This window comes from Drosophila pseudoobscura, chromosome 4, assembly GCF_009870125.1.
Source record: "Drosophila pseudoobscura strain MV-25-SWS-2005 chromosome 4, UCI_Dpse_MV25, whole genome shotgun sequence".
Taxonomy (NCBI): domain Eukaryota; kingdom Metazoa; phylum Arthropoda; class Insecta; order Diptera; family Drosophilidae; genus Drosophila; species Drosophila pseudoobscura.
Genome location: NC_046681.1, coordinates 7,283,189 through 7,308,024, shown reverse-complemented (window position 1 = coordinate 7,308,024; position 24,836 = coordinate 7,283,189). Strand labels below are relative to the sequence as shown.

Sequence of the window (24,836 nt, the reverse complement as noted above, 5' to 3'; positions counted from 1 at the left end):
TGTGTGTGTGTGTGTGTGGAAGAAGGGGAGCGGGCAGCTCCAGCTATCATGTCGTCGTTGTCGTTTGTGGGTTTGTCTCCTTGGCTCTGCTCTCCTCCCGTACCGTGTCAAAGGTTCATAAATTCCTTTTAATCCTGCTTTATGGCGACATCACATCGAACATGAACTTTAACGCGCATGTGACTCCGTCGACGGCTTCATTTGCATTTTACAACTTCATTTGGCAGCCGGAGAATGCGGAGTGCGGCATGCGGAGCGGGAATAAAAGAAAAATTTACGCCGAACCAATTGGAGCCCAGAATGGGCTCCCCCGCCTCCGCGCTAAGGGCAGGCCAGTGCTGTGCTGTGAAATTATTGTTTAATCTTAGCCACTGCCCCCGCACCGAAGCGGGAATGTGGCACGACAAGCGGCCATTACTTCTGCCTGGCCTGGGCCTGGACTTGGGGCCTGCGGAAGTCGTTCCAGCCCAGCCCTTCCCCAGCGGAAATGGACATTTGCACGCCTCTCGATTGTCCCACATGCCACAGGCCACGCGACCCATTAAAATTCGATTTGTTTCTGTTATTTCTTTCAATTCTCAACTAATTTATTTTTGCTTTTTTTCGGTGAAATGCTTTGAGTTTTTTTAGTTTGTGTTTTTGTTTTTGTTTTTAAATTACAATTGGTAGATTTAATTGGCTTACAATTTCGGTTTAAAGTCTAGCTTGAATTTTGGTTTTTGTGTACCTAAAAATAGAACCATCTAACAGTCAAACAATCAAACAATCAATCAATCAAACAATACGAATCGATTGATTCCTGCCAGTCTGTGCGGAACTCAAAAGAAACTTACAATATCATATCCGGGGACCACTACATTGTCCTTCTTCTACTCGTATGTATATTTGAGATCGCTTAGAGTACAAAAACACTTTTAGTGAGACTAACACGAGAGCGTTCAAGGGGGGTTCAAGGGGGGTTCCAGGACTAGGTTTCGATAAGGATTCTCGAAATATATAGTAGGTAGTTTTTGTTTTTTTGTTTGCTTTCTAAGGGCTTGATACTATACACTTACATTGTCCTCCTGCTGGGGCTGCTTCGGGGGCTTTAATATGGCGTATTAGCGAGTATAAAGAGTGGAAAAGTGTGTCTATAATACAACAGAGGGACCGGGGCCGGGGCTGGGGCTGGGCTAACTATCCAATCCTCGGACTCGTTTGGGCCCTCAATATCTTCCTTGACCGTCATTCAACCGCCCATCTGTACACGGGTTCGATTAGCTCTTGAAAATATCCTGTCCGGGCTGGGGGCTGGCCGCACCCGTGGCCCCGTTGCCGTCGTTGCCGTTCAGTCGCTTGAGCATGGCGTTGCGGTGCAGCCAGTAGGGCGGCGGATCGGGGGGCTGTCCCGGCAGCAGGGTCTTCGACTTCAGGTTCGAGGCCGCCGGGGGCTTGGGGCTGTGCGAGGCAGTGGCTGCGCTGTACATCACCGGATCGGCCAGCTGGGCGGCCGACTGGCCCACGGCCACCCGGAGGGGCGTCTCCTTCTTCCGGATGGTGTCGCAGGTCTCCTTCATCTTGCACAGCTGATCCTGCAGGTTGCGGTACTCCTCGAGGAACCGCTCCAGCTGCGCCGCATGGTAGTCGTAGGCGGCCACCGAGGAGTTCGCGGCCCCCGCCGCCCTGTTGGCCAGGGCCGAGAAGTCCAGGAGGGGCGTGGCCGCGCTGCTCAACGAGCGCTGGTGCTGCACTGGACTGGAGGGCAGGCTGGGCTTGTGGCCGAGATGGTGGCCCAGAGCCCCCTTGTGCGCTCCGCTCTGGACCAGGTTGAGGAAGCTGTTCGCCCGCTGGCCCCCGCCCGTGTAGGTCGTGGTGCTCGAATAGTTGGCGTAGCTGGACTCGGCCGAGTAGCGCCTGCCCAGGCCCATGGCTTCGTTGAGGAAGCTCCCATCGCCCAGGGTGCTGCTGCCGTACTTGCTCGAGTTGTCGGCCAGCAGCGGCGACTGGCTGTCCGAGGAGTTGCGGAAGTACTTGCCACTCGTCTTCAGCTTGCGGGGCAGTGTGCACAGTCCCCCATTGGGCGTCGGAGCCCCCTGCGCATAGCCGTGTCCTTGCTGCTGCTGCTGCTGGTGCTGCTGGTGGGCCTGAGCCACCGCGTACTTGGCTATGTCCAGGAGATCCGGATAGTTGCTGTCGAATAGATCGTTGTCGGGCCCGTCGCCGTTGCTGCTGCAAAACACGGACGTGGCCATCTCATCCGCCGGGTGGTTGCCGTAGCGGGAGTAGGGCGTGGCCGAGCAGGCCGCCCCCTGCGTGGGTTGGGTTAGTATCGTCGTCGTCGTCGTCGCGGGCTTGCTGTGCGGCGAAGTGATCTTGGTGGTGGCTATGGGCGTGGTCTTCCACGCCACTGCATGTCCGCCATAGCCGGCCAGGCGGGCAGCGGCATCCACTTGACTGGAGATGGAACTGGAGGCGGAGTCGGTGCTGCGAGGGGTAGAGAGACATACAATTTTCGGTTAGTGGTGGTCGGTACAAGGCAACCCAAGGAGGTACAAGATAGAGCCCTGGATGTGGGACTACCCCGAATCTCTCTATCCGAAACGGACTGAACGTGGAATAGGTATTGCCATTTTTACGGCGTCAGAGCCGAAAATTTCGGTTTTTTTTCTCGCTCACTCTTTTTACATTTTCTGGTGGAGCGAATTTGCTGGCTTTTTTGCTTCGCCCTCTGCCTAGAAACTATGTATTTGCATTTTTGTGGGTAAATTTCAGGATTTACACTGAAAAAAATTAATTTCGAAAATATAAAGAGATGGTTTTTGCGCCAAATAAAAGACAAATATTGGTTAAACCTTTGTTTAAGTATAAAAAAAACGCCGAATGTGCATAAGAACGCCGCAGAGACTGCGAAGGAATCCGCATCGATTATGATCGATAATTATCGATAGTCCGGAGTGCTTGCACTCGGTTTTAATGATTTAGGGTGATCTAACTCTGATTGAAGGCAGGATTCGCCATGATCGAAAGGCATAAAGAGACAATAAGGAATGCTTTGAGGGGTGCTGTGCTTTCGCGGAAGTCCTACATTCTAGAGCCTGTTTTCTTTCAGTGTAGTTGCTCGCTCCTCAACAATTCACACATAATTGTTCGCAGCTCTTCTGCATGCCCACATCCGTATCCGTATTCGTTGGTTTCTGGTTCTGGCTCTGTCCGGGTCCGTGTCCATGTCCGTGACGATAACCAGCCGCACATCCATTAAACCGCACTCGTATGCCTTTCACACGACCAGCGCCAATCAGGCAGAGTGAGTTCTCAGTTCTCGGTTCTCGGTTCTCCGTGTGCCCAAAATAAAGCACTTCTCACGGATGTGGGAAGTGGGATGCTGGATGTCGGAGGTTGAATGTTGAATGTTAGCTGTGGGGCCAGCCCTCGCATATTTCGCGCGTCATTAGCACGCGCGTGTAAGATGGTGGAGGGAGATCCGGGTGGGGGATGCGGAGTGAGTGCTGCTCGAGCACAAAGTGGAAGTGTCAAGTGTTGCCCATAATACGGACGGAATAAGGGGAGATCCGGGCGGGCACTCGAGCATGACAGCTCTTTGACAGGGACACGGACAGGGATAGGACAATTGCCACTCGAAGTAACGAACCGCAGAAACAAAAGCTGCACCAGCACTCGGGCCTCGTCTGCGGAGGGGCTTGGGGTTGGGGTTGGGGCTGGGTAGGGCACTGGGGCCATGAGGGTGCGAGGTCAACTTACCCGCCGATGTCAATCAGGCGCGGGATGTGCAGATCCGTTTCCTCCAGCGCCAGCGCCACTGCCACTGAATTATTCGCAGCGGATGCGGATGCGGATGTGGAGACAACATTGCCTGCCAGTCGCTTTGTCGTGTCGCCCCCCATAGAAGTCTTTCGCGATGGCTGCTTCTGCTGGTCCTCCTCCTCGTCGTCGTCGCAGTGCGTGGACACGTGCAGATAGTCGCCATTGCGGCGCTGGGCGCCACCCGCACTGGGATTCACAATGGCCGCCTGGCCCGCATCGTTGTCGTTGTTGAGGGGCGTGTGGGCGGCGCGCAGATAGCCCTGCTCCTCGGCATCCTGGAACAGGCCGGCCCCGTTGGCGCTGCCGCCGCCACAGCTGGCCCCGCCGCCCAGGTCCGGACGCACCCGGGCCGTCATTTCGATCTTCTCGTAGCTCTCGCTGCGTCTCACGGGCGGCACGGAGTTCCAGAGCCGCAGCTTGCGCCGCTTCCGCAGCGAGCACAGGCAGATGGCCGCAAACGAGGAGCCCACCACGAACAGCAGGGCGGCCAGGACGCCCAGCAGGACAATCCGAACGCCCCACGGAGCCTCCGGCGGCCGCCTGGACACGGCCAGAGTCACGCTGGCCTCCACCTTGCCGGCCTTGTTCTCCGCCGCGCACGTGTAGATCCCGGCATCCTGCATGTCCGCCGTGAGTATCGTCAGGTTGGAGGCGTTCCGCAGCATGTTGACGACGTAGGTCTTGCGGCCCTGCGTGGCCGCCGCCGTGCGCGGCTCGTCGGAGTCCTCGCCGCCGGCACTGAGGTTGGCAATCAGCCGGTTCTTGAGCAGCCACCTCACCGCCGGCTGGGGCACGCCCTCGACGTAGCAGCTCATGGTGACGTTGCGTCCCTCCACGCCGTGGGCCGTCGTGTCGGTGGCCACGATCTGCGGCACGCAGGCGAAGTCGTCGACGTCCAGCTTGTCCCAGGCGCGGCCCGTCAGTCGGGGGGGCGACTGGCAGGTGGGCGGTATCCCGCTGGGTATGTTCTGCTGCAGCATCCAGGCTCGAAGCGGACGCAGGGAGCAGCTGCAGTTCCACTCGTTGCCGGCCAGCTCCAGGCCGTGCAGCGAGGACAGGGAGGTGATGGTGCCGCTGCGCACCTCGCTGAGCCGGTTTCCGTCCAGCTTCAGCCACTCCAGGCTGCTCTCCAGGCCCGCGAAGGCGCGCACCGCCACGAAGGCCAGCCGGCAGTCGCTCATCTCCAGGCGCACCAGCTGCGGCACGTGGGCGAAGGCGTCGTCCGGGACGCGCAGGATGGGGTTGCCGCTCAGCCGCAGCTCCCTTAGCTCCGACACGTGGTAGAGGGCCAGCGAGGGGATGGCCCCCAGCTGGTTGTGGCTCAGGTCCAGCTCCACGAGGTTGATCAGCTTGCGGAAGGCGTGCCGCTCGATCAGCCGCAGGCGGCAGCGGGCCAGGTAGACCTTCTGGAGGTTCAGCAGCCGCGCGGCCGCGAAGCTGTCGTCCGGCATGGACTGGATGTCGTTGCCGCTGAGGTCCAGCAGCTGGGTGCCGGCGTCGAGCGGCTCGGGGATATGTGTGAGGTTGGCATTAAGGCACAAGACGGACTCCTTGCCGCTCTTCCACTTGCACTCGCACACCGAGGGGCACTCGGCGCGCAGCTGGCTCAGACAGCAGAGCAGCCACAGGAGCTGCCCCAGCGGTATGGGCGGATGCAGGCGCCGCAGGGGCCGCGACTCTTTTCGGCGCACCTTCGTCGCCAGCGTCCGGTGCTGGGCGCTGTTGTCGCTGGCTATGTCGTGGGGCCTGGCCCGCTCCTCCGGCGTCGGTGTGGCGGCTGCCGCTGCCGCTGCCATGGCATACTAGAAGCTCTCACCTGATTCCAATCAGACCACGTTCCCGAGCCTGCAACGAGAGGGGGGAAACGAGAGGGCACATCAATATCACTGCGGCTGTCATAAACCCAAGCACTGCTGACATTTTAATAAGCTCCCGGGGGCTACGCAATGGCTATGGCTATGTACTTCCATCATAGCCGTCACCGTCACCGTCACTGCCACTGCCACACTCGCTGTTGCGACATTAAGTCATAACAACGCCACAAAGGCAAGTCCCCCACAAGCACCAAGGGCCCAGACGGCCTCACACTCCACTCCCCGCCACGGCTCAACCACATTCCAACTAGAAATTTGACTTTCCTTCGCTTTTTTTCGACGTTTTTTTGTCGGTTATGCCCCGCGGTTTGTTTGACTTGGCTACGTGCCTCAGTCCCCCTCCCAGTCCACCCCAGTCGCTTTGTGTGTTGTGTGGCATGTTGCAATTATGGCCCTCGACCAGGCCTCCCCTGCTCCACCCCTGCTCTGCTCAATATATGAAATTTGCATGCGGCCAACGGGGCGTATGCACAACATTTTGGCATTTCCGCGCTCGTTTTTCGAGAGGCAGAGAGCTGGGGTGTCTCTACCCCAGTCTTCTGGGAGAAAAGGTGTTTTTTGATGATTATTTCGGTTATAATCTATTGGAACGGGCTTTGAAATGTATCGAATAAATGGCAGAATAGGCTGAAGGTGTCCCCGATTCCAAAAGAGTGCTCAATCGAGGCTTACAGAAGAGCTCTGCCATTGGATGTTTTGAGTAATATTTTAGTAGAATTTCCTACCGTTTCCTATACAAATATTGACGGCATTAACCCACAATCTCCTTCTCTTCCAAATCCCTCCCATTTCCTTACATTTCCTCCAATCTTCAGTCGTACAAATAGATCTGTTGCTTATAAAAGTAAACTTCCATGGAGCCTGTCTCTCCATTTAAAGGGTAATCCAACGAATTTAGAACCTCCTGAACCTTCAGGAATGCGAACAATTCTATTTGTCTAGATGTTAGGGGAGTTTTGGTAAAGGGCTTGTGCGGATTCACAACAGAAACCGGAAGCCGCAAAGCAAACAAAATGCTTGCAAAAACCGCGATGGTGTCGGTATTGGAGGGTGGGGTGGGGCCTGCTTGGTCACTAATGCAGGGTGGAGGGCGTCTAGGGGTCAATACACTGGACGACAGTCGCAGAAATGAAATGAAGTTTTTGCATGTTACTGAAAATACTCGGCTGCATTTTTGTGCTGCCAAACAAAGGCATGGGCAGGGGCAGGGGCAGACGAAACGTGCAGCAGACACTGCGCTGTAAAAGGGAAACGGTGGCAGACAGACAGAAAGACAGCCCCACATGTGTGCGAGTGTATTTGTGGTTGGTTGTGGCATTGTCGCTGCCGTTTATCATACTCGTGCGAGTACTCGTACTCGTACGCCACCGTGAAGTAGGCAACATGCAACATGCAAATGTGCCTGGCTCCGCTTTTGTTGTGGGGCCTCCTTGCGCCGCTCCTTCGACTCCGAGCTCTGTTTGTTCTTCTTGTGCAGTTACTGCAGACACTAATCCTATTTATGTTGCATTGCAGCGAGGTTAATAATTTTATTTCCAACTGCACAACTGCAGCGTCATTTGTGTCTCCGTCTCGGTCTCCGTCCGTTGCAGTCGCAGTCGCAGTCGTCTGCCGTAAGCCGCTTGCCTGCTTATGACACACGATACTCGTACGTGCTCGGGCTCTGGGCCCCGGCCTGGGTTCGAGAAACTCTCTGTGCTGGCGGTGGCAATGGCCGCTGCTCGGCCTAATGAAACGCCCATTAATGGGGCTCTCAGGAGATCCCACATGTCACAGATGATGCGTCGAAAAAGTTCTGCTCCGGTGACAGCTGCCAAATGCTGGCTTTTGGCAGAGATTTTTGGCCAACTTTGGCTCGCGTCTAGCCCTTGCTTTAATGCGAAAATAATGTCCTTACGGGCCGCATTGATTGCAAATAAATTACACACACACACACACAGACACGACTGTGCGAGAGGGAGAGAGCAGATTAAGTGCCCCAAAGTGCTGCCGTCGTGGACTTCATAAAGACAGCGGAAAATGGGGAGGGGGGGCAGGTCCGAGGGGGGCAGCGCCATTAATTTCACTTTGGCGCCGCGTTGCGTTCGTTCGTTGAAACTTTAATTAGAAAATCCCTGCAAAGATTTTTGTGTAATTTTCTCCGCTTGAATGCTTTCACTAAGCCGGAGCGAGCTCCTCCTCCCCCCTGCTCCTCCCCCCTTTCTCCTCCTCGCCACTGATAATGAAGTTCTTTTCTTCTGCCACGTTTTCTTGTATTCTTTGCATTCACACTTCCGGCTTCATTATGTGCAAATTATTTTAGCTGCACTTTCGTTCCCCAAGCCTCCCCAGGCCCCACAGCCCCAAGGCCCCTCGAGGTTGGGGCAAATATTATTTCGCTGCTGCTCCTCCGAAAGGGAGGCTTTGATAGTAAATTCCCTTTTAATACTCTAACGGGCAGAATGATAATTATGGGATGGAATCTTCAGGAGATTGAAAGTGTATCCAGGCCTTCGATGGCTGGAAGAATCTCCCAGGTCCATCTGCCTGTGAAAGAGCATTGGGGCTTCTCCATCTGGCAGCGAGGGTAAGCCAAGTTAAAAGTAATCTCTAGTCCATTCCATTCCCTCCAGCTCGCTGTCATTATTCATTTTTTGTGCGGCTTTCTTTTTGTGCTGTGTAACCTTTTTTGCCGCATTGTTTTGCAGCTGTAAAGCAATTTTCACAAGCATAATAGACTTTACCAGGGAAAAACACACACAACAAAAAAAATGGGGAGAAACTCCAAGCAAAATGCCTGAAAAATAAAGGGAAAGCCAAGGAGCGAGGGAGAGCCCAGGGAAAGCTAAGCGGTATTTCTCAAGAGGCACGGCTCGGGCTGGGGAATTCGCATCGGCCACGTTCTGTGGTCAGCAGCAGCTGCACGGCAGCCTTGGGGGCGGGGTGGGGCTCCGCTGCATCCTTTCAGCCCTTCCGACCCTACCCCTTCGCGCTCCCATTTCTGTCGAGTGCCCACTTCACTAGTTGTTGTTTGCTGCGTACATTTGTTGCGGGCCGGTCCTTTGTCAACATTTGCACTGCCATTTGTTCATGATTTTAGCCAGAGTCGAAGCCGAGGCCCAAGAGGGGCCTTAAATAATGCCAAAACAGCGGCGCAGCATTTAATTAACCCCCCTCCGCCCAAGGCAGTGCTAACGACCCCGCAAAAAAAAATCCAGAGCCCTGCAGGTAGGACTCCAAGAGAATGGATTCTCTAGAGTGTTTGGCAGAGCTGGGAGAGCAGAGCAAACCTTTATTGGGGCTTATTGGCTCTGATAAATCACCTGCCACACCCCCCTATCAGCCAGGCTAATTATCATCATAGGCAAATACAAATTTATGGCCAGAACGGCCGGAGAGAGGGCCCTTTGTCATCGCAGTTAAATTAAATAAACGTTTATCTTGGCTTGAGTGCCCGATAAGCAGGCTACCGAAAACGTGTGTCTTATTAAGCCATAAATAGAGAAGTAAAAGTTAAATTGCACCTTTCCCGACCCCCTCCCTGTGTGGGGGGGGGGGGGGTGCTATATCCACAATAACCAATAATACCGAAAGCCAATAAAAGTAAACAACCCGACGAAACAAAGCCCGGGGCGAACCCCCATGGCCAGGATACAGGATACTGGCTACAGGCCCTGCCTCACGCACACGTTTGCAATATCCCCCGAACATAAATATCCAAAAATACTGGGGCCCTAACCGGGGGGTGCTTCAATTTTACGACGAACAGGGTGCCCTTCCCTCCGCAAACGTGTTCAATTGCCGCAATAAAACTTCTTGATAATATGTGAAAATCATACAAAGCACAATATTAAATTAGCCCACAACGAAAATGTGAATGGCATTGACGGCGACGAGGACGAGGACAAGGACGAGGCAACGACAATGGCAACAACCGACCGACTGTGGCCATAACCGCCGACAACCGACCAGGAATGTAGACCATAAAATGTGCAGATGTCAGCCCGAAAAGGCAGCCCGAAATGGCTGAAAATGCTGAATGCTGATCAGCATATTCTCGGGCGTAGACAGGGGGCGTGGCAGCAGCAAACAGCAAACAGCAAACAGCCGCAAGGTAAGCGTAAGGATGGGACCATCAATTTCATTGAATGATATGTTTATATGATTCCGAAATTTGAGGTGTAGTTGTGCCGGCCATAACCATTACTGGATTAGGCCAGAGTTGGAGATTAGTTAAGAGCTTCGATGGGGCGAGGGAGTTTCCCCAACTAAAAGTTGTGCTTGCCCCAAACCAAGGGCGGGGCGGGGCGGGGAGACATGGAGAACTTTTGTCAGCCGAAAAGTTACGGGCGCCTGGGAGACATCTCAATTGGTTTTGTGTGACAGTTATTGATTATTTAGTCGGGGTGTTCGCTGATTGTTCGAGGCTGCTGGGAAATCAACGAAATGGCAGCAGTCCAACTAATTGTTCGGGTCTGGCAGCCTCGTCGAGGACGGAGATTCAACTTTAATGACGGAGAAAGGACGGAGAGAACCGGAAATTTGATTTGCTTTTCCCCAGCCATAGAAAGCCATTCAAAGCCCTGCCCCCCGCCCTGCCTGCCTTCTGGAGCATACCGAAAGGATTTCCGCGCACAAAAACTCAATAATATTACAAGTCCCGTATAGGTATGCCCGTGAATTTTTGGTGAATTGCATTCACGTTTTTTTTCACGCCGGGCTGATTCGATTTGCACTTGAATCGGGAGACGTCGGTCGGAGTCGGAGAGTGACAGAGGTTGCAGTATTTGGGGCACATTCCATTGGGCATTTACTTTCGTTTGGCTCTGCAAATATTTGCCGTAACAGAATTCAAAAATGCAAAAGAAATTCCGGACTTTTGAATTCCATTCTTTGATACTTTTCCTGTGGCTCGAGGAATGTGTGTCGGCCCAGTAAATATTTCGTTAAATAAACAATTAGTTTGGGCAATAATACATAAATATTTGTGCAAATACTGCTGGAGGAATCCGAGATTCGTTTCCTTAATTATTAAATCAAGCAAAAAACCATCTTCCTACTGGGATTCCCACGAAAAATCCTCTTATGACAAGAAGCTTTTCTCAGACAGTAACCGCCTTGATTGCATTTCCTTTCCACCTGCCTGGCGTCTGTCGAGCGCCGACTGCCGAGTGCATTTCTCTTACCAATTTCCCCCTTGTCTTGGCCCGCATCTCATCCAATGAGGAACAATATTGCCTCTGGCTCTGGCTCTGGCTGGGGCTCTGGAGCCAGCCGTTGACTTTTCCAATTGAAGCTCGAGGACCTCCGCAGTTGATTGCTTCGGGAAAACTTTGCAACAACATGTAGCGGGAGCTAAAGCAACAGATAGTGGATGGCAGATAGCAGATAGCGGATAAAGGATAGCTATCAGGCTACTCCCGCTGGTTAACGAAAATAATCAGCCAAGCGAAAATCTTTGTTTATTAGCGCTTTTCCCCGCGATTTTCCGCGCTTTCCTGCGCTTTCCCGCGCTTGAGCTTTCGCCTGAAACTGTTTCTGGGATGATCATATTTTTCTATTATTTTTTTTTTGTTGTGTAATATTTAAATGCAATACCTATGCACTCGCTGGCATTGTTTCCTGTCCCGCATGGAAAATGCAGCGATTTATTATTGTCATCCGGCGCTGAGCTCATCGAAATGAAATGCAAACACATCTCGGCCCATTTCTCATAATTGAAATTGTAACGGATCAGAGAATGCAAATAAATACGATACTCGATCCGTGGCTCCCCTCCCCCCGCCCCATTGCCCATTAAAAGCGTTTCAATGGGCCTCCCGCTCTATTGTGCGCCCGGTCATGAGTTATTATCCATATCCACAAAGGCACGGCCCCCGTAATGCCACGAGCCGGCTTTATAGGCTCTTTTTTTTTATTTGCCCCACTTTGTTTTTGTTGAGGACTCTCCCGCTCTCTCTCTCCCTCACTCTCGGGTGGCTGACCCACATGCAGTTGTTTTTCAGTTGTTAGTTTCAGTCAATTAAATGCAGCGGATTATATCAAAATCGCTGCCATTTTTAATAAATACGTAAACATTTGCATAGAACAAGGCCGGGTCCAGGTCCAACCCAGCTCCAGGCCTTCAAAAGCAAAAAGAGCCGAAGGGCAGAAAGGCTACGCTAGCGTTCACATAAATCTGTGCAGGTTTATTCCCTTATAAAGATGGTTACGATATTCCCCTCGGAGATCAACCATAGTCGGAATTTGGTGAAAATTGTATGGCTTGTGGGTATCACTGGTAGAGAATCGAACAAAAGGCGTGATTGTGGGCAAGATATCAACTGCGACAGTATCAAATTGTCTTTGAACAGAGATTACGAATGACGAACAATCGTTAAAACAACCACAACAACTATTATTGAAGCTCTCACGGACAGACACCATTGATAAGCTTGTTCTAATTCGACAAAAAGCTGCCGGCTTCTATATATTTACGCTATTTTTTTGCACGAGTGAAAGAAGAGGGGAGGAGAAGAGAGAATTCGCCACTGCTAAGCATACGCATACGCTGCACCCACTCCATCTCACTCACACGCATAGGCGAAACAGCCACACTCTTTCGATCTACCTTTGCATTGAGAGAGGCAGAATACCATGAGCTGAGATGAGCGAGCAAACGTAGCTAAAGCGAGAGTGGGCTTGGGAGAGGCGATTGGAAAAATGAGCAAAAGCGCATAGCGTGGGCGCTCTCCGCCCAAGGTGTCCCATTTTTGAGGTGTCACATATCCAGATCTAGATCACCAAGACTCTGGAATGTATAGAGCTTCCAGTGTTATGCCTTACCTTATACGCGCTCTCCCTCTGTCGCTTTTTTTGCTCGGTGCAACAGCATCTCTCTCTTCAAGCATGGCGTCAAAGCGCTCTCAATAGTGCTGAGCGTAATAGAAAGAGAACTCGCGGGCCACCTTTTATGATTTCATTTGCTTTTTCTTTGCAGTTGCGGTGTCGTAAAAACGGGATAAATTAAAAACTCGCGTGAAGAAAATCAAACGGACAGAAAGCCAATAGTAAAAGACCCGAAAAAATGGAAAATGAAACCCGCATGAAGAAAGCAAATGGGAAAAAAGGGTAAGCGAGAGAGAAGAGTGCTGCTTTACTGTTTTTCTATACTTTTTGCATGCTGTTATTTCTTTTTGCTCTCCCTTTGATGTAATCTTTAAAGTATTGATGTGTATGTTTAATATAAATATTTGTATTTTCGCTGGACTCTAGTGACTTTAGCTAGGGCATCCGTTTTATTTTATGTTTGCCTTTGGCTGGCATTTTTGTCCGCGGTTTCTATTCATTCGCCTATATCGGTACGTACCAGCTAAAAAAAAACATTTTATTCATATTTTGATCAAGGGATCATTTTGGGGAATGTTTTGTATCTCTATATTGTTAAAAACTAAAAATGTTTTATATAGTAGTTCGATCTTGGCGGCTCTGACTCTGAATAAATTTAATAATCTATCAATATACGAAAAATATTATAATAATAAAGCTGCCATTGAAATGGTTAATTGTCAAGGGTATGTTTTTGGTGTTTGCCAGACTGTGAGACAGTTAACGATAGCTTTAACGGCGACAAGCGACCAGATAACGCTAAAATCATTTCCGAAAATGGCCCATAAGGATTGGAACGCCCTCTGATGGCAGGGCGGCATGGCTCAAAGCCCATTTCCCTTTTCCACGTACACGGACACGCATTAGTTCGGCATAAATTTTAGGGCTTACACCTGTACCCATTCAATATCCTTTGCCCCTCTCTCTACGCTCTACTCTCTACTCTCTAGTTATTTATGCAGAATAACAAAGCGCTCGCGCAGAAAGTATTTAAATATGCATATGACTGTGTGGGGGAGCGGGGGAGCCGATTTTGACTCTTTCGCGGTTGAGATTTCGCGGATTAATACAGTATACTGCGGCTATAAGGAAACTTTTGTTGGTTTTGTACAAATCTTTCATTAAAATACAATTTAAAATAAGTAAATAATTGAAATATTTCCACCTATAATTCTGCATTTAGTTTATTTACAATATCTTACACAGTACCATTTACATCTCCAATTAGTGGTGATAAAAACGATCCCCGACTAAAAACAAAGATAAATCTGTATAGATTCCATTATTGATAGATAAATAAAGATAGATATATCTATAGAAATACAGAAAAACATGGCTGGATAAATGATAAATTTCAATGCATTTTTTGCATATCTTTCGATGTTTTTAACATCATTTTACATACATGTACGCTTTCCATATAAAAATATAGTATAAGCACTCCGATTTCGATAAGCTTCGATGAGGTCGGGCTCGTTATAGGCCATTTGTACTGTATCCTCTGTGGTATAGCCAATACAGCATTTTTAATACCTTTTACCCGCTGCACAGGCGGCACAAAGGCGATGCACACGTGACTACACACCTGTCCCCCCCGGCCCCCTCCCGGCCCTTGCTCTCATCCACGGGCAGGAGTGTAGTTTACTCTCGGGTCTCCATTGTTGTTGGCTTTTGTGCGATGTGCAGATGTTGTTGCATGGATATTGAAAAGCATTTGGTCATCAAATATGTATAGGTATGCCATGCACACACACACATACACACATATGCCTATCCGTATGTAGATGCTGCTGGCATTCAGGTCAGTGGATCAAAATGCCAAAGACAACTTACAAAAGTTAAAAACAGACTGGCCATCATCGATACGTGTAGGATGTACGATGTACAGTAGTGTGTGTGTGAGTTTGTGTGTGTGTGTGCTAGGATAAGTGGGCGTCGTGGGGATGAGGTGGAGTCTGTTGGGCCAGCTGTGCTCCACTTTCGCTTTTTGTGTTTGTGCACTCGTTCGTTTCGGTCCAACTTTTGGCCAATTTGAGGAGCCGCCTCTAAGAGGCGAAGGTCAGGAGACGAAGAGAAACAGCTGCTCCCCCACAGCCCACCCACACGGTGCACCTACTGCCTGGGCCCACTTTGGAAGAGCTCTACCATGTTCCAAGAAAACGCAATAAACTTATCGAAAGTGCGAATTTAATTTTGATTCATTTTGAAGATTTTCTCCTCGCTCTTCACTAAGCTCGGCCCCCATTAAAAGCCAATAAAAGTCAAACCAGGTCCCAATGCCAATCTCATTCCATCCCATCCGATTCCGACCCCGTCCAATCTCATTTTCCCATTTTCCATTTCCCATTTCCATCCGCACACTTTACGTCCTCTTCGGCTGCATTACCATAAAAAGCGAATGCAGTTCGGGGACTCGGGACTACAAACGAAACGCATTTGTATGCACTTTTGCTTTTCCTAACCAAACATCAGACGGATGGCGAATGCAACATTAAGGCGAAAGTGTTGTTCCCCCATATTCCCCCCCCATCAGCATACATGCGTGTGTGTGCGTGTGTGTGTGTGTGCTCCGGCGCCATTATGCAGGGCAGAGCGAGAGCGAGAGAGCGAACACTGTGCTAAGTGCTTTTTCTTTGCTTATGAGGAGCGGAAAAAAGGTACCCTGGGAAAGGGGTAGCGCATTGTTTGCCCATTCCGGTGGTGGGTATGAGACAGGGGATAGGGGATGCTCATGGAGAGACAAGGAGTTGGGCCCGAAGATAAGCTATGGCTGTGCACTAACGGAAGAACCATATCTACCAGATTGACTAATTCTTTATCCGATCCAGATCGGATCATTATTATAGCCAGAATTATAGAAGAAAAATTCCCCTGGCTGAATCCCTAGGCATGCTCTCGCTCTCTTTCTCTTGCAATTTGCACGTTAACGCCATCTGTCGGAGTGAGGGAGATATAATGGAAAGATGGTGCTTCGTTGGTTGTAAGAGAGAAAGGAAAAGAGACGGATATGTTCTACGAAAAGTGGGTTATGGCATCAGCTAGGGTATCATTAAGTATATCATTTATAAGCTTGCGTATGTTTCAATATTTATGAGCACAAACTGAGTACCGGGTGAAATAGGGACCTTTTTCGCGATTACAAGCTTCAGACTACGAGTCTCTCTAGGAAAGAGCTAGAGTAAAGAGAGACAACGAAGAAAGTACATACCAGACATGAGGAATCCCCCTCTACTGCTAAGCTACTGTGTGTCAGAATTACAAAAGAAGTGAAAGAGGAGGGGCACTGCATAGTTAGGTCCGCCATTCTGGCTATCATGATATGATCGCAACCGGATTGCGCAGTCTGGTAGATAGGATAATGGATATAGAAATATGGACCTCCTATCACTCCTAAATTGCCGCTTGCCACTAAACTCCGTGTAATCTGAAGCAAAACTTGAAATCTCTCTCTGCGCATCTGTTTTCCTGGAAAATGTTTCCAATCCATAATGGATTTGTTTTCGAAACGCTTGCCAAAGCATAGTTGAGGTAATCCAACCAACCGCAGGCGATGACGATGACCTTTTCCGACCTGTAGATCATTTGGGAATCGCGTGCCCATCCCCCCTTAACCCCTCTACAGTGCTCGCTTGTACTAGTATAATAAAAGCCACTAAAAAGAGTAAACAATTTGCGCGCATAAAAGCCGAAGAGCAAATAAACTCCTACCAAATCCTGCCGCCAGCCCAGAACAAAGCAAATAAAACAAAAGCGAAACAGGACGAAAAGGAAGGGTGGGTCCGGGTGGAGAGGGGAGGGGGGAAGGGATGTCAGGGTTGCCTACTAATGCAAACACAGCCTCAAAGCCGCATGCAGCCACCCACACGGATGCACACATACACAATGACGGGTATACTCGTATGTGTATGTGTGTGTGTGTGTGTGTGTGTGTGTAGGCCTATCCCGCAAGGTGCTTTGTGCCCCGCTGCCGCTGCTGTTGTGGCTGTTGCGGGTTTGGCTGTTTAATTTGAGCCCCGGAGAGGAGCCAAACAATTTTTAATCATGTTTATGGCCAAGCAAATGTACACACACACACACACGCACACACGCTCCAACACGGATCTGATTTCATAGCACAAAAACTGTTTCGAGTATAAATGACACAAAAAAAAAACAACCGAAATCTCTCCAATTTATTTCAATAAAAGCCCATTGGAGATTATCTAAACCCAGCAACAAAAAGCAACAGCAGACCTGCCAAGTCAACAAACAAAACAAAAACAAAACGTTGGGATAATTGAGTCGAACAATTAATTATCTGGATTTCAATTTGAAATAAATAAAATAAAATATATCTGTACATCATTTTGGATTATATGAAAAAGTTTACAAAAAAGTCCTAGCGTTTGCTCGTTTACCACAGAATCGACAAAAGTATTATTAAATATCAGTTAACGATTCTACTACCAAGTGTTAGCAAAGCAGTAACTTTTTGTAATTAAGTTAAGTTAAGTTTGATTTTTTTCCGATAAATTAATAAATTTTCTATAAAATTGGCTATTTTTTATAAACGTGTCTTTATTGCCTTATTTTTTACAATTTTTTAAAACCGATCATGAAGATCTACAATAGATTACGGTGGATTTGAGTATATAGTAAGTAGCATACGATTCAGTTAAGCGAGATGGATTAATTTTTTTGATTACTTTTGATTTGACAATATGTTGAAAAGATCCTCGTCTGGCCTTTTTTATCGTTTCCTGGGCTTCCACTGACATTTCTCCAATGGTTAGGGATAGGCAACGATATTTTTTTAACGTTTGACCATGTGCCGAAATGTAGGAAGGGTTGAAGTATTTCAGTAAGACCTTCTTGCACTTTAAAATATTCAAATTGACATTCCATTCGGATTATTATCCACTCCACCAATTTTTGCTTTAATTTTGTCTTGAATCATGGAATTCATTGTGGCATGCCTTGCCTTACGTGTTGCCTTCAAAAAATTCTCCTTCCCGCGGAATGGAATGGCACTGCAAGGCTTAAAACGAACTCCAAACATTCAAATCATGCATGCAATAAAGAAGTGCCATTAAGGAATCATCTTTTGGTACAAAATACAATATCAAAGACCGATAGAAGCAGTTAGAGGGAATCAAAGTTTTGCCTATCTTCTTTTTACACCTGCGGTATGGTTGCAACTCTTAAATCGCTCCAGGTGCCAAATGGCTCAATACATATAGCAGGTTGGTCTTCCAATTTTTTGTAAAGAAATGCTCAACAACAAATATTTAAAAGACAACGGAAAGTTTCGATTCGATTCGATACAAAGTTTAGTTTTTATTCCACTTTAAAGATGCATTTTGTGCCTACAAATTGGGTAAATGGCTCATATTTCATTAACTTAAAGTCCTATATGCTCGAAGTATCCGTTTTGTGAAGCCCTGTACAATTCTCAATCAAATTGTATTCAATATTCAAGTTCCGTAACCAAACTCTCAACCTCCCTTCGCCTGATGCCCCACCGTGCGTCTTCCCAAATACAATACACCCTTGAACCCTGCTATAACAGGGTATAAATACATGGATAAATGCCTAGAATGTATATTTTTATTGTTATATGATATTTATGGATTAATCAAACCGATTGCCGCGGGGACCGCGTGTGGTTTGGGGTTAGATGGGGCCTGGCCTGGCCCCTCTCTCCTCGCTCCGCGCAGCTTTCGCTGAGCGTGCTATTTTTAATTGTCTGAATCAATCCGCGCTCGAAATTTTAATTAAATATTTAAATTAAATGAGCAAACAAACAAACAAATAAACAAACAAACACCAGCACAAGCAAATATGCAAACCCCCCTCAGAGCCCCCAACCCCGCACCTCCACGCCCCACCCCGCCCCGTCCCGCCCTGCGTGCTTTTTAACACATTTAGGTTGTCATGAAATTTAATTTTTGTTTTTATTTTATTTTTTATTTTTTGTTTTTAGCATAATAAATATGTACTTTCAGTAGTTTGTTGTTGGAGCCCGCCATTCATTTGCATTCATTAGGAATTTCATTCGAGTGCGTTTGAGTGTGTGTGGTGTGTGTGTGTGTGCTAGCAATTAAACAAAACTCCCTCGGAGAAAGGAGAAAGGAGGGGAGGGGCAGCAGCAGGCAAAGTCAAGGACACTTTTCGCATTACACGTGGCAGTGGGCCAGGATTAGGGCCACGCCAGGAGCAGCTCCGACCAGGAGGACAATCAAACAGTTCTGTACGTGGACGTGTGGAATGGGACGCCTTTTAAATATGCATGGCGTTGCACAAAAGAGCCAAATGCATTTGCGGCAGCCAGCAGGCTGCTGATTACACAGCAAGCGAATGGAATACCCTTACTCTAGATGGGGTACGTCGGCTTTTCTGTGGGAGTGGTCTCTAAAAGCGTGATCGAGCGGTTTGAAACGAAACTTTCCTTAAAAGATACTCGTTTTAATGTGGAAATATGCCCTGACACAGCCTCTAAGAGAATTCACTCTTTGAGCAGCAGAAAGATATGAATATCTAGGATTTATGAACGCCATGATGATAGGGAAAAAGTTGTGAGGTCAGAGGTCAGGTCCCAGATTGTCGCGAAGGCCGAGCAGCAGCAGCAAATGCCACCTGCTCCAGCCACACCTGCCAGTCGGCCTACTTTTAGTTCCCAACAGCAGACCATTACCCCACCCACCCCCCTCCCCACCCTATCTGCTCGGTATTACATTTTGACCTTTGACCATTGTATCTAAAAGCCTGCAAATGCTGCCCCGTCATGCGGTGGGGACTTTAATATAGAAAAGGCCGAGGCCGACTCGACCAGCATCTGGCCAACTGACCATCGGACTTTCCTTTTTCCTCTTTCGCTTCCTTTCCAGCACTTCCGTGCCCCGACCAGGGAACGGCCAGGCTATCTGCTCCCACGGTGTTGGCCATTTTCTCGGGCAACCTTCAGAACGGGCCGCAAACTTTTGATTAATGTTTGTTAGTTTGTCTCGGCGTAAAATGTATTTGTTTTAAACAAAATGCAGTGCAGAAAGTGTGAAGGGGAGGCGTGTGGCCACTCCCCCCTCCATGACGTGCCTGTTTCGGTTTCGCCTTTAATTCTTTCAGTGCTTTTTATGGGCTCCGTTGTGGCGCATTTTTTGTTCGGTCCTTTGTCTATTTTTCCCATCCCAAAAGCCAGTCCGTAGTCCCTTTATTCACTCTATTTCGGTGTTCATTCATCTCTGAAGTCGGCAGACGCGCAGAAAATATTTTTTGATATATTGACTGCATAATATTTGGCTTTTACACGTGTCTGGAAACACAAACATTGTCCACGACCAGAAAAACTAACAGCAAAAGGATATTCGTAGTGGAGCGAAAGGACAGTGGAGGGAGCTACAGTAGAGAGATCTACAGCCGAATGGAAATAAAATTCATGGGAGGAGTGACTGCTCTTCTATTCGCAGGATATGATGCTGTTTTAGGACCTACTTTGGGGGCCAGCTTCAGCGAAAGTTTCCCTTAGCCAGTGCCTACTGTTTTTGGGCAATATTTGTGACCGTTTCGTTGCCTCTTGATATGTGTACATTTTTCTAGTAGGACTAGAGCCGCCCCCACATACGGCGATGCGATGTACTCAAGCGTGAACTAAAAGATTAGAATTTCAAACATTTTTCGCACTCAATTCTTTTAAACCAATACCCAATTTGTGGGTGGTGGCTGTGGGCCAGGCCAATTTGTAGGCCCAGCCGAGCAGCTGCCAAAACTGGCGGAGAGCCTGACGGCGTCGAGCCAGACAAACGAGATTTTAATGTGGATGCAAAACACTTTTAAAGCGACAGAATCCAAAATAAAATACACCTTTCACGCTTGATTTATCGCCACCGAAAGTGTGCTTTAAATACTCAGTTTGAATGCGCAAAATATTTTCTGTACAAAACGTGCTGATTTACCAGAAAGGATAAGACCACCCGCCCCTCCCGCGAAGGGGTTAATGAATGCGGCGGGGGACGGAGGTGACCCTTGGAGGCGGGGTGACACAAGGCGTGACACAAAAAAAGACACAAAAAATTAGCGGGAAGTCTGTGAGCCACAGCAAGGGCCGCGGCTCTACTTTCTCTACTAGGTCTTATGATTTATGACTTCTAAGCAACTATTTGTACGTATTAATGCCCTCTCTATTTTTTGGTATCTGTGTTCGGAAAAGGGACGAGTGGATTTGTCGGCTAATGCGAGGGGGATCTACGCGGATCCCTCCAAGATATTTTCCCATTTTGCTCGCACTTGTCATCAGAGATGAGAAAAGCATAGAGAGAAAGGTAGGAGCCATAGCTAGCTATGCATTAATGTTAGTTCTTGAACTCCTTTTACCCCCTTTCCAGCTAATGACTTATTTGATTATAATTTTGAAATATTTTATATGCTTCCATCTTACTACTACTGGTTTTTATTCCGCTACATTTGTATCTATCGCTCTTTCTGCTCACACCAACACCAGCCATTATATCTAGCTCTCCTCCGCCAGAAAGCGCACACTGCACGAGGAAGATTATGAAGAAGATAGAGAGGGAAAGATAGAGCACAGATAGGCGCGTGGAAGGGGCTAGCGTAGCCACTGAAATCATATTGTTTCTTACAATTGATCCAAAAAATCTGGTATATTGAGTCATTCTCTAGGATGCTGCGTGTTCGGTCTTCTCGTTTCTTCAAAACTGAGGATGCCACAGATTTTCGTTCTGCAGGACTGCGGATACAAAATTCGGTCGGAGAGACAGACGGACAGTCAGACATAGCCATAACGACTGGCTATTGAAGCTGATTAAGAATATATATAGTTTGTGGACTTGGAATCACTTCCTTCTGGGTGTTACTTAAGTCCACATCCACCTGAAAACCATATAACCGTATCCCCATACTCCCTAAGGATCGGTTGTATGGGCATGAGTGCTATTGTCCCACCAAGCCCATGCTGAATAGCTCTTTGTCCATCATTTGTGATGTCTGTCTGTAAGTGAATGATTTTGCCACAACAGCTCTATTTAGCACTGTCATGAGTCGTCCCCAGAGGGTCCCCAGCGGGGAGTCGGCTCTCTGTCAGGTGTCAATGAAATTGAATTGGAAAGTGAAGCACGGCATTCGGAATGCAAGTGAAACAAAATGCAGCGACGAGTGGGACGAATGGGACGAGTGTGACGAGTACGACGAGTGGGACGAATGGGACGAGTGGGATGAATGGGACGAATGGGAATGTCAAGTTCACAGTTGCGTGTGTGGCTGGGACTGATGTAATGCCAGTTGATTGCGGAAGGGGGTGGCGTGGGGCAACACTCGTGTATGTATTTAGGTGCCACAGTGACTGACTAATCAGAGAGAGAGACGCAGCCTTGTCGTCGCTCGTTGAGCTACATGTCAGCCGCCATACCTCCACTCAATCGTCGTCGTCGTCGTCATCGTCATCGTTGGCGGCGCATGTAAAACGATATTTCAACTGTCACTTCATGCTTCAACAATTTCAAATCAAATCAAGGCGAAAGGATTTTTCCCGCACAGTCCTGCCTCACTGCTGGCAATGATTTATGTTAAAAGGTTTACACACAGAGGGGGTGGCGGGGAGGGGTTAGGGGGGAGCTACACCTTTTAGCAAAGCAATGAAATCGAATGCGTATCAACTATACTATGATGGAAAAAAGGGGGGGAAAATCATTGGGAACAAATGCCCGGAAGGTGGAACACGACTATCGGGTAGTGAGAAAAAAAATCTATACTCTTTTCTGGGGGCTTGGGGCTTATCAGAGAGGGCTATCACTTGGATTTCCTTAGAGACCAGCAAGAATGATGGACCCTAACCCTGTCTTGGTGCCTAGTGTCATCCAAAGTCATTGAAAAATCTCGAAATACTCCTATTAAAAACGTAACTTAATCGGAGGGCTTCCCGTTTACTGATTTATGGCATTGGTTTATTAGTTTCCACCGATTTCTGGGAGTGTATCTGGCTCCAAGCTGCTGCTGGCTCTCTCCTTGGCGTGTGAGTTTTTCCGCCATAAATTCACAAAAGTGAATCTACATTGCAAATGCAGGCGAGAGTGTGCGAGTGTGTGTGGGGGGTGTATCTGTGTGTTGAGGAGAGAAACAAAGCATAAATGTAGCTCAACGTACACACAAAAGGAGAAAAATGATAGAGAAAGGGGGAGAGAAAGAAGTGGGGGACTACAGCGAACAGAAGCTAACGAAGCGTAAAGTTTGCCAAACGGCTGGCTGCCCTGCCCCGCCCTGGCCCATCCCTTCCCTTGCCATCAGTGTTTGCCTTGTGGCATTTTTTATTAAATATTCCTAATAAATTATGCAAAATTCTTGTATTGCAAAGAGTGACCGAGATGGGAAATGAACAGAGAAAACCACATCCAGAGACCCATCCAGAGCCCCATCCAGAGCCCCATCCAGAGCCCCATCCAGTGCCCCAGGAAGGGGAGCAGAAAAATGTGAATTTTGGTCAAATCAAAAAAGAGGGCGGCCATCTGTGCGTATGGGCGTGCCATAACTATCAATAACTTTTGGCTGGAAAGCCATCTCAGCCACCAGCCCCCCAGCCCCCGGCCCCTCCGTCCACAGAGCCCTGGGCAACGTGTGTGGAACAATGGGGCAAAATGGGATTAAGAATGAGATTTTCTGGCTGGCAACGGGCTGCATTATAATACAATAAAAGTAAAGGATATCCATGTCTGTATCCCTTCGGATCCCAGCCTGCTTCCGTATCGCTTTTTGAGCCAGCTCATGTCCTGTGATAATAAAATAAAATTGAAATATTGTTTGCAATTGAGTGAACGCCACGCAACGAGTCCTGTCTGGACGGTCGCTTTTCCTGTGAGCGGATTGTCGACCCAGCATCACATTTATGCTCCAAAGTGCCCTGTCAGGCATGTGCTCGAATGCATATTCCAGGCCATACCCGTACTTAGCAGCGAATGGAAATGCAACAATTATTTGGGCGACAGAAGATTTAAAATTGAAAGTTTATTTTTGGAGATGAAGCTGCTAAGGCTGGAGATTGGTGGCTTATTGGCTTTGATTGTAATACTATCACTCGCTGATCCAGCAAACCATTTGCCACTGTATTGCGAACTATTTATGTTGCTCTGAACGGTGTCCTTTGGAGGCATGCATTGAACATGGAACACGTTTGAATATGGATCCAAGCCGAAGAGCAAAATGTTCTATGTTTCTGGTGGTGTTTTAATTTAATTTAGTTACCCTTTGACTCATGCTAAAATTTAAGAGCAGGTCAATGTGGACATGCTTTGTCCATAGCTCAAATCAGCACTTTCGGATGAGCGGAATACTCAAAGCTTGGCTCTTCCTCGACTACGACTCGACTGGAATGGAAGGAATGTACATGCTCGATGCACTTGTTGGGGTTGTCTGTAATTTTCTCTGAAAGAGTTTCAATTACGTTCTTTATCGCGTTTGCGACATGCTCACACGCACATTTTCGTTGTCCAACTGGATTCGACCGTGTGTTCTTTCTGTTGTACTATTTGGCATGTTTCTGGCTATATTTGTTCGACGGTGCAACTGGGCCACCTTGTGTCATTAAGAATCATTAAGATTAAAATCTTTCACGGCCAAAAAAATCACTAAAATCAAGATCAATGCATAATTGATGATGTTTAAAAATATTTTATGGGATATTTAGATATTTTTCATACAAAAATATTACAATCTCGATTAGAAAAATGGTGGGTGGTAGTAATAATACTTCTCATACCTAATAAATATACAAAACGGATTTCATGGATATAAGTAGAGCCTTTTAGGAGGAACCACAACCCGAGATTTGTATATATTACCCGTAAAATATTCTGTCCCATCTAATTAAAGGAATAACAGCGTTTGCGTATCGAACAAAAAAGCAACATCAATGTCTTGAAGCGAAAAAGCTGTACATTTTTGTACTGCCACGGCGGGGAGGCGTGGGAGAAGGGGGGCAAGAAGGGTTCCCCAGTCGAATCAGCCGCAATCAATTTACAATCGCATCATCATCAGAAATCGTCGCATTCCCTGGATTTATCTCTCTCTCTTTCGGATTTTCCCCACAATTCTCTGAGCTTTCCATCGGCAGGGAACCTGCCACTTGATGTGGCAAAACGGTGAGACAGAGAGCTGAGCTTATGAATTAATAAGCCCACTCAGCAGAGGATACAAGCAAATAGAACGAACGAAAATCACTCATACGCCGCGTACAACCCTCAGATGTTTTTTCTTCCCCCGAGCTTGTGGCAAAGTGACTTGTTCGGGACTCCCGGGGAAGCGGCACCGACATCATCTCTGGCTCCAACAGCAATA

The 24,836-nt window shown here is 48.1% G+C and overlaps 1 protein-coding gene across 3 annotated transcripts in view; it reads right to left on the bottom strand.

Moving 5' to 3' along the window:
• Positions 1-887: 887 nt before the first annotated feature.
• The window catches only part of kek3 (kekkon 3), a 35,147-nt gene continuing 11,198 nt past the window's right edge, over positions 888-24,836 (bottom strand). For all 3 annotated transcript variants that reach the window (XM_001355976.4, XM_015181143.2, XM_033380129.1), the window contains 2 exons: positions 3,739-5,646; positions 888-2,463 (listed from right to left, as the gene is read on the bottom strand). In XM_001355976.4, the coding sequence (XP_001356012.3) occupies positions 1,257-2,463; positions 3,739-5,597 (3,066 nt within the window). In that variant the 5' untranslated portion in view covers positions 5,598-5,646 and the 3' untranslated portion in view covers positions 888-1,256. The remainder of the gene's footprint in view (positions 2,464-3,738; positions 5,647-24,836) is intronic.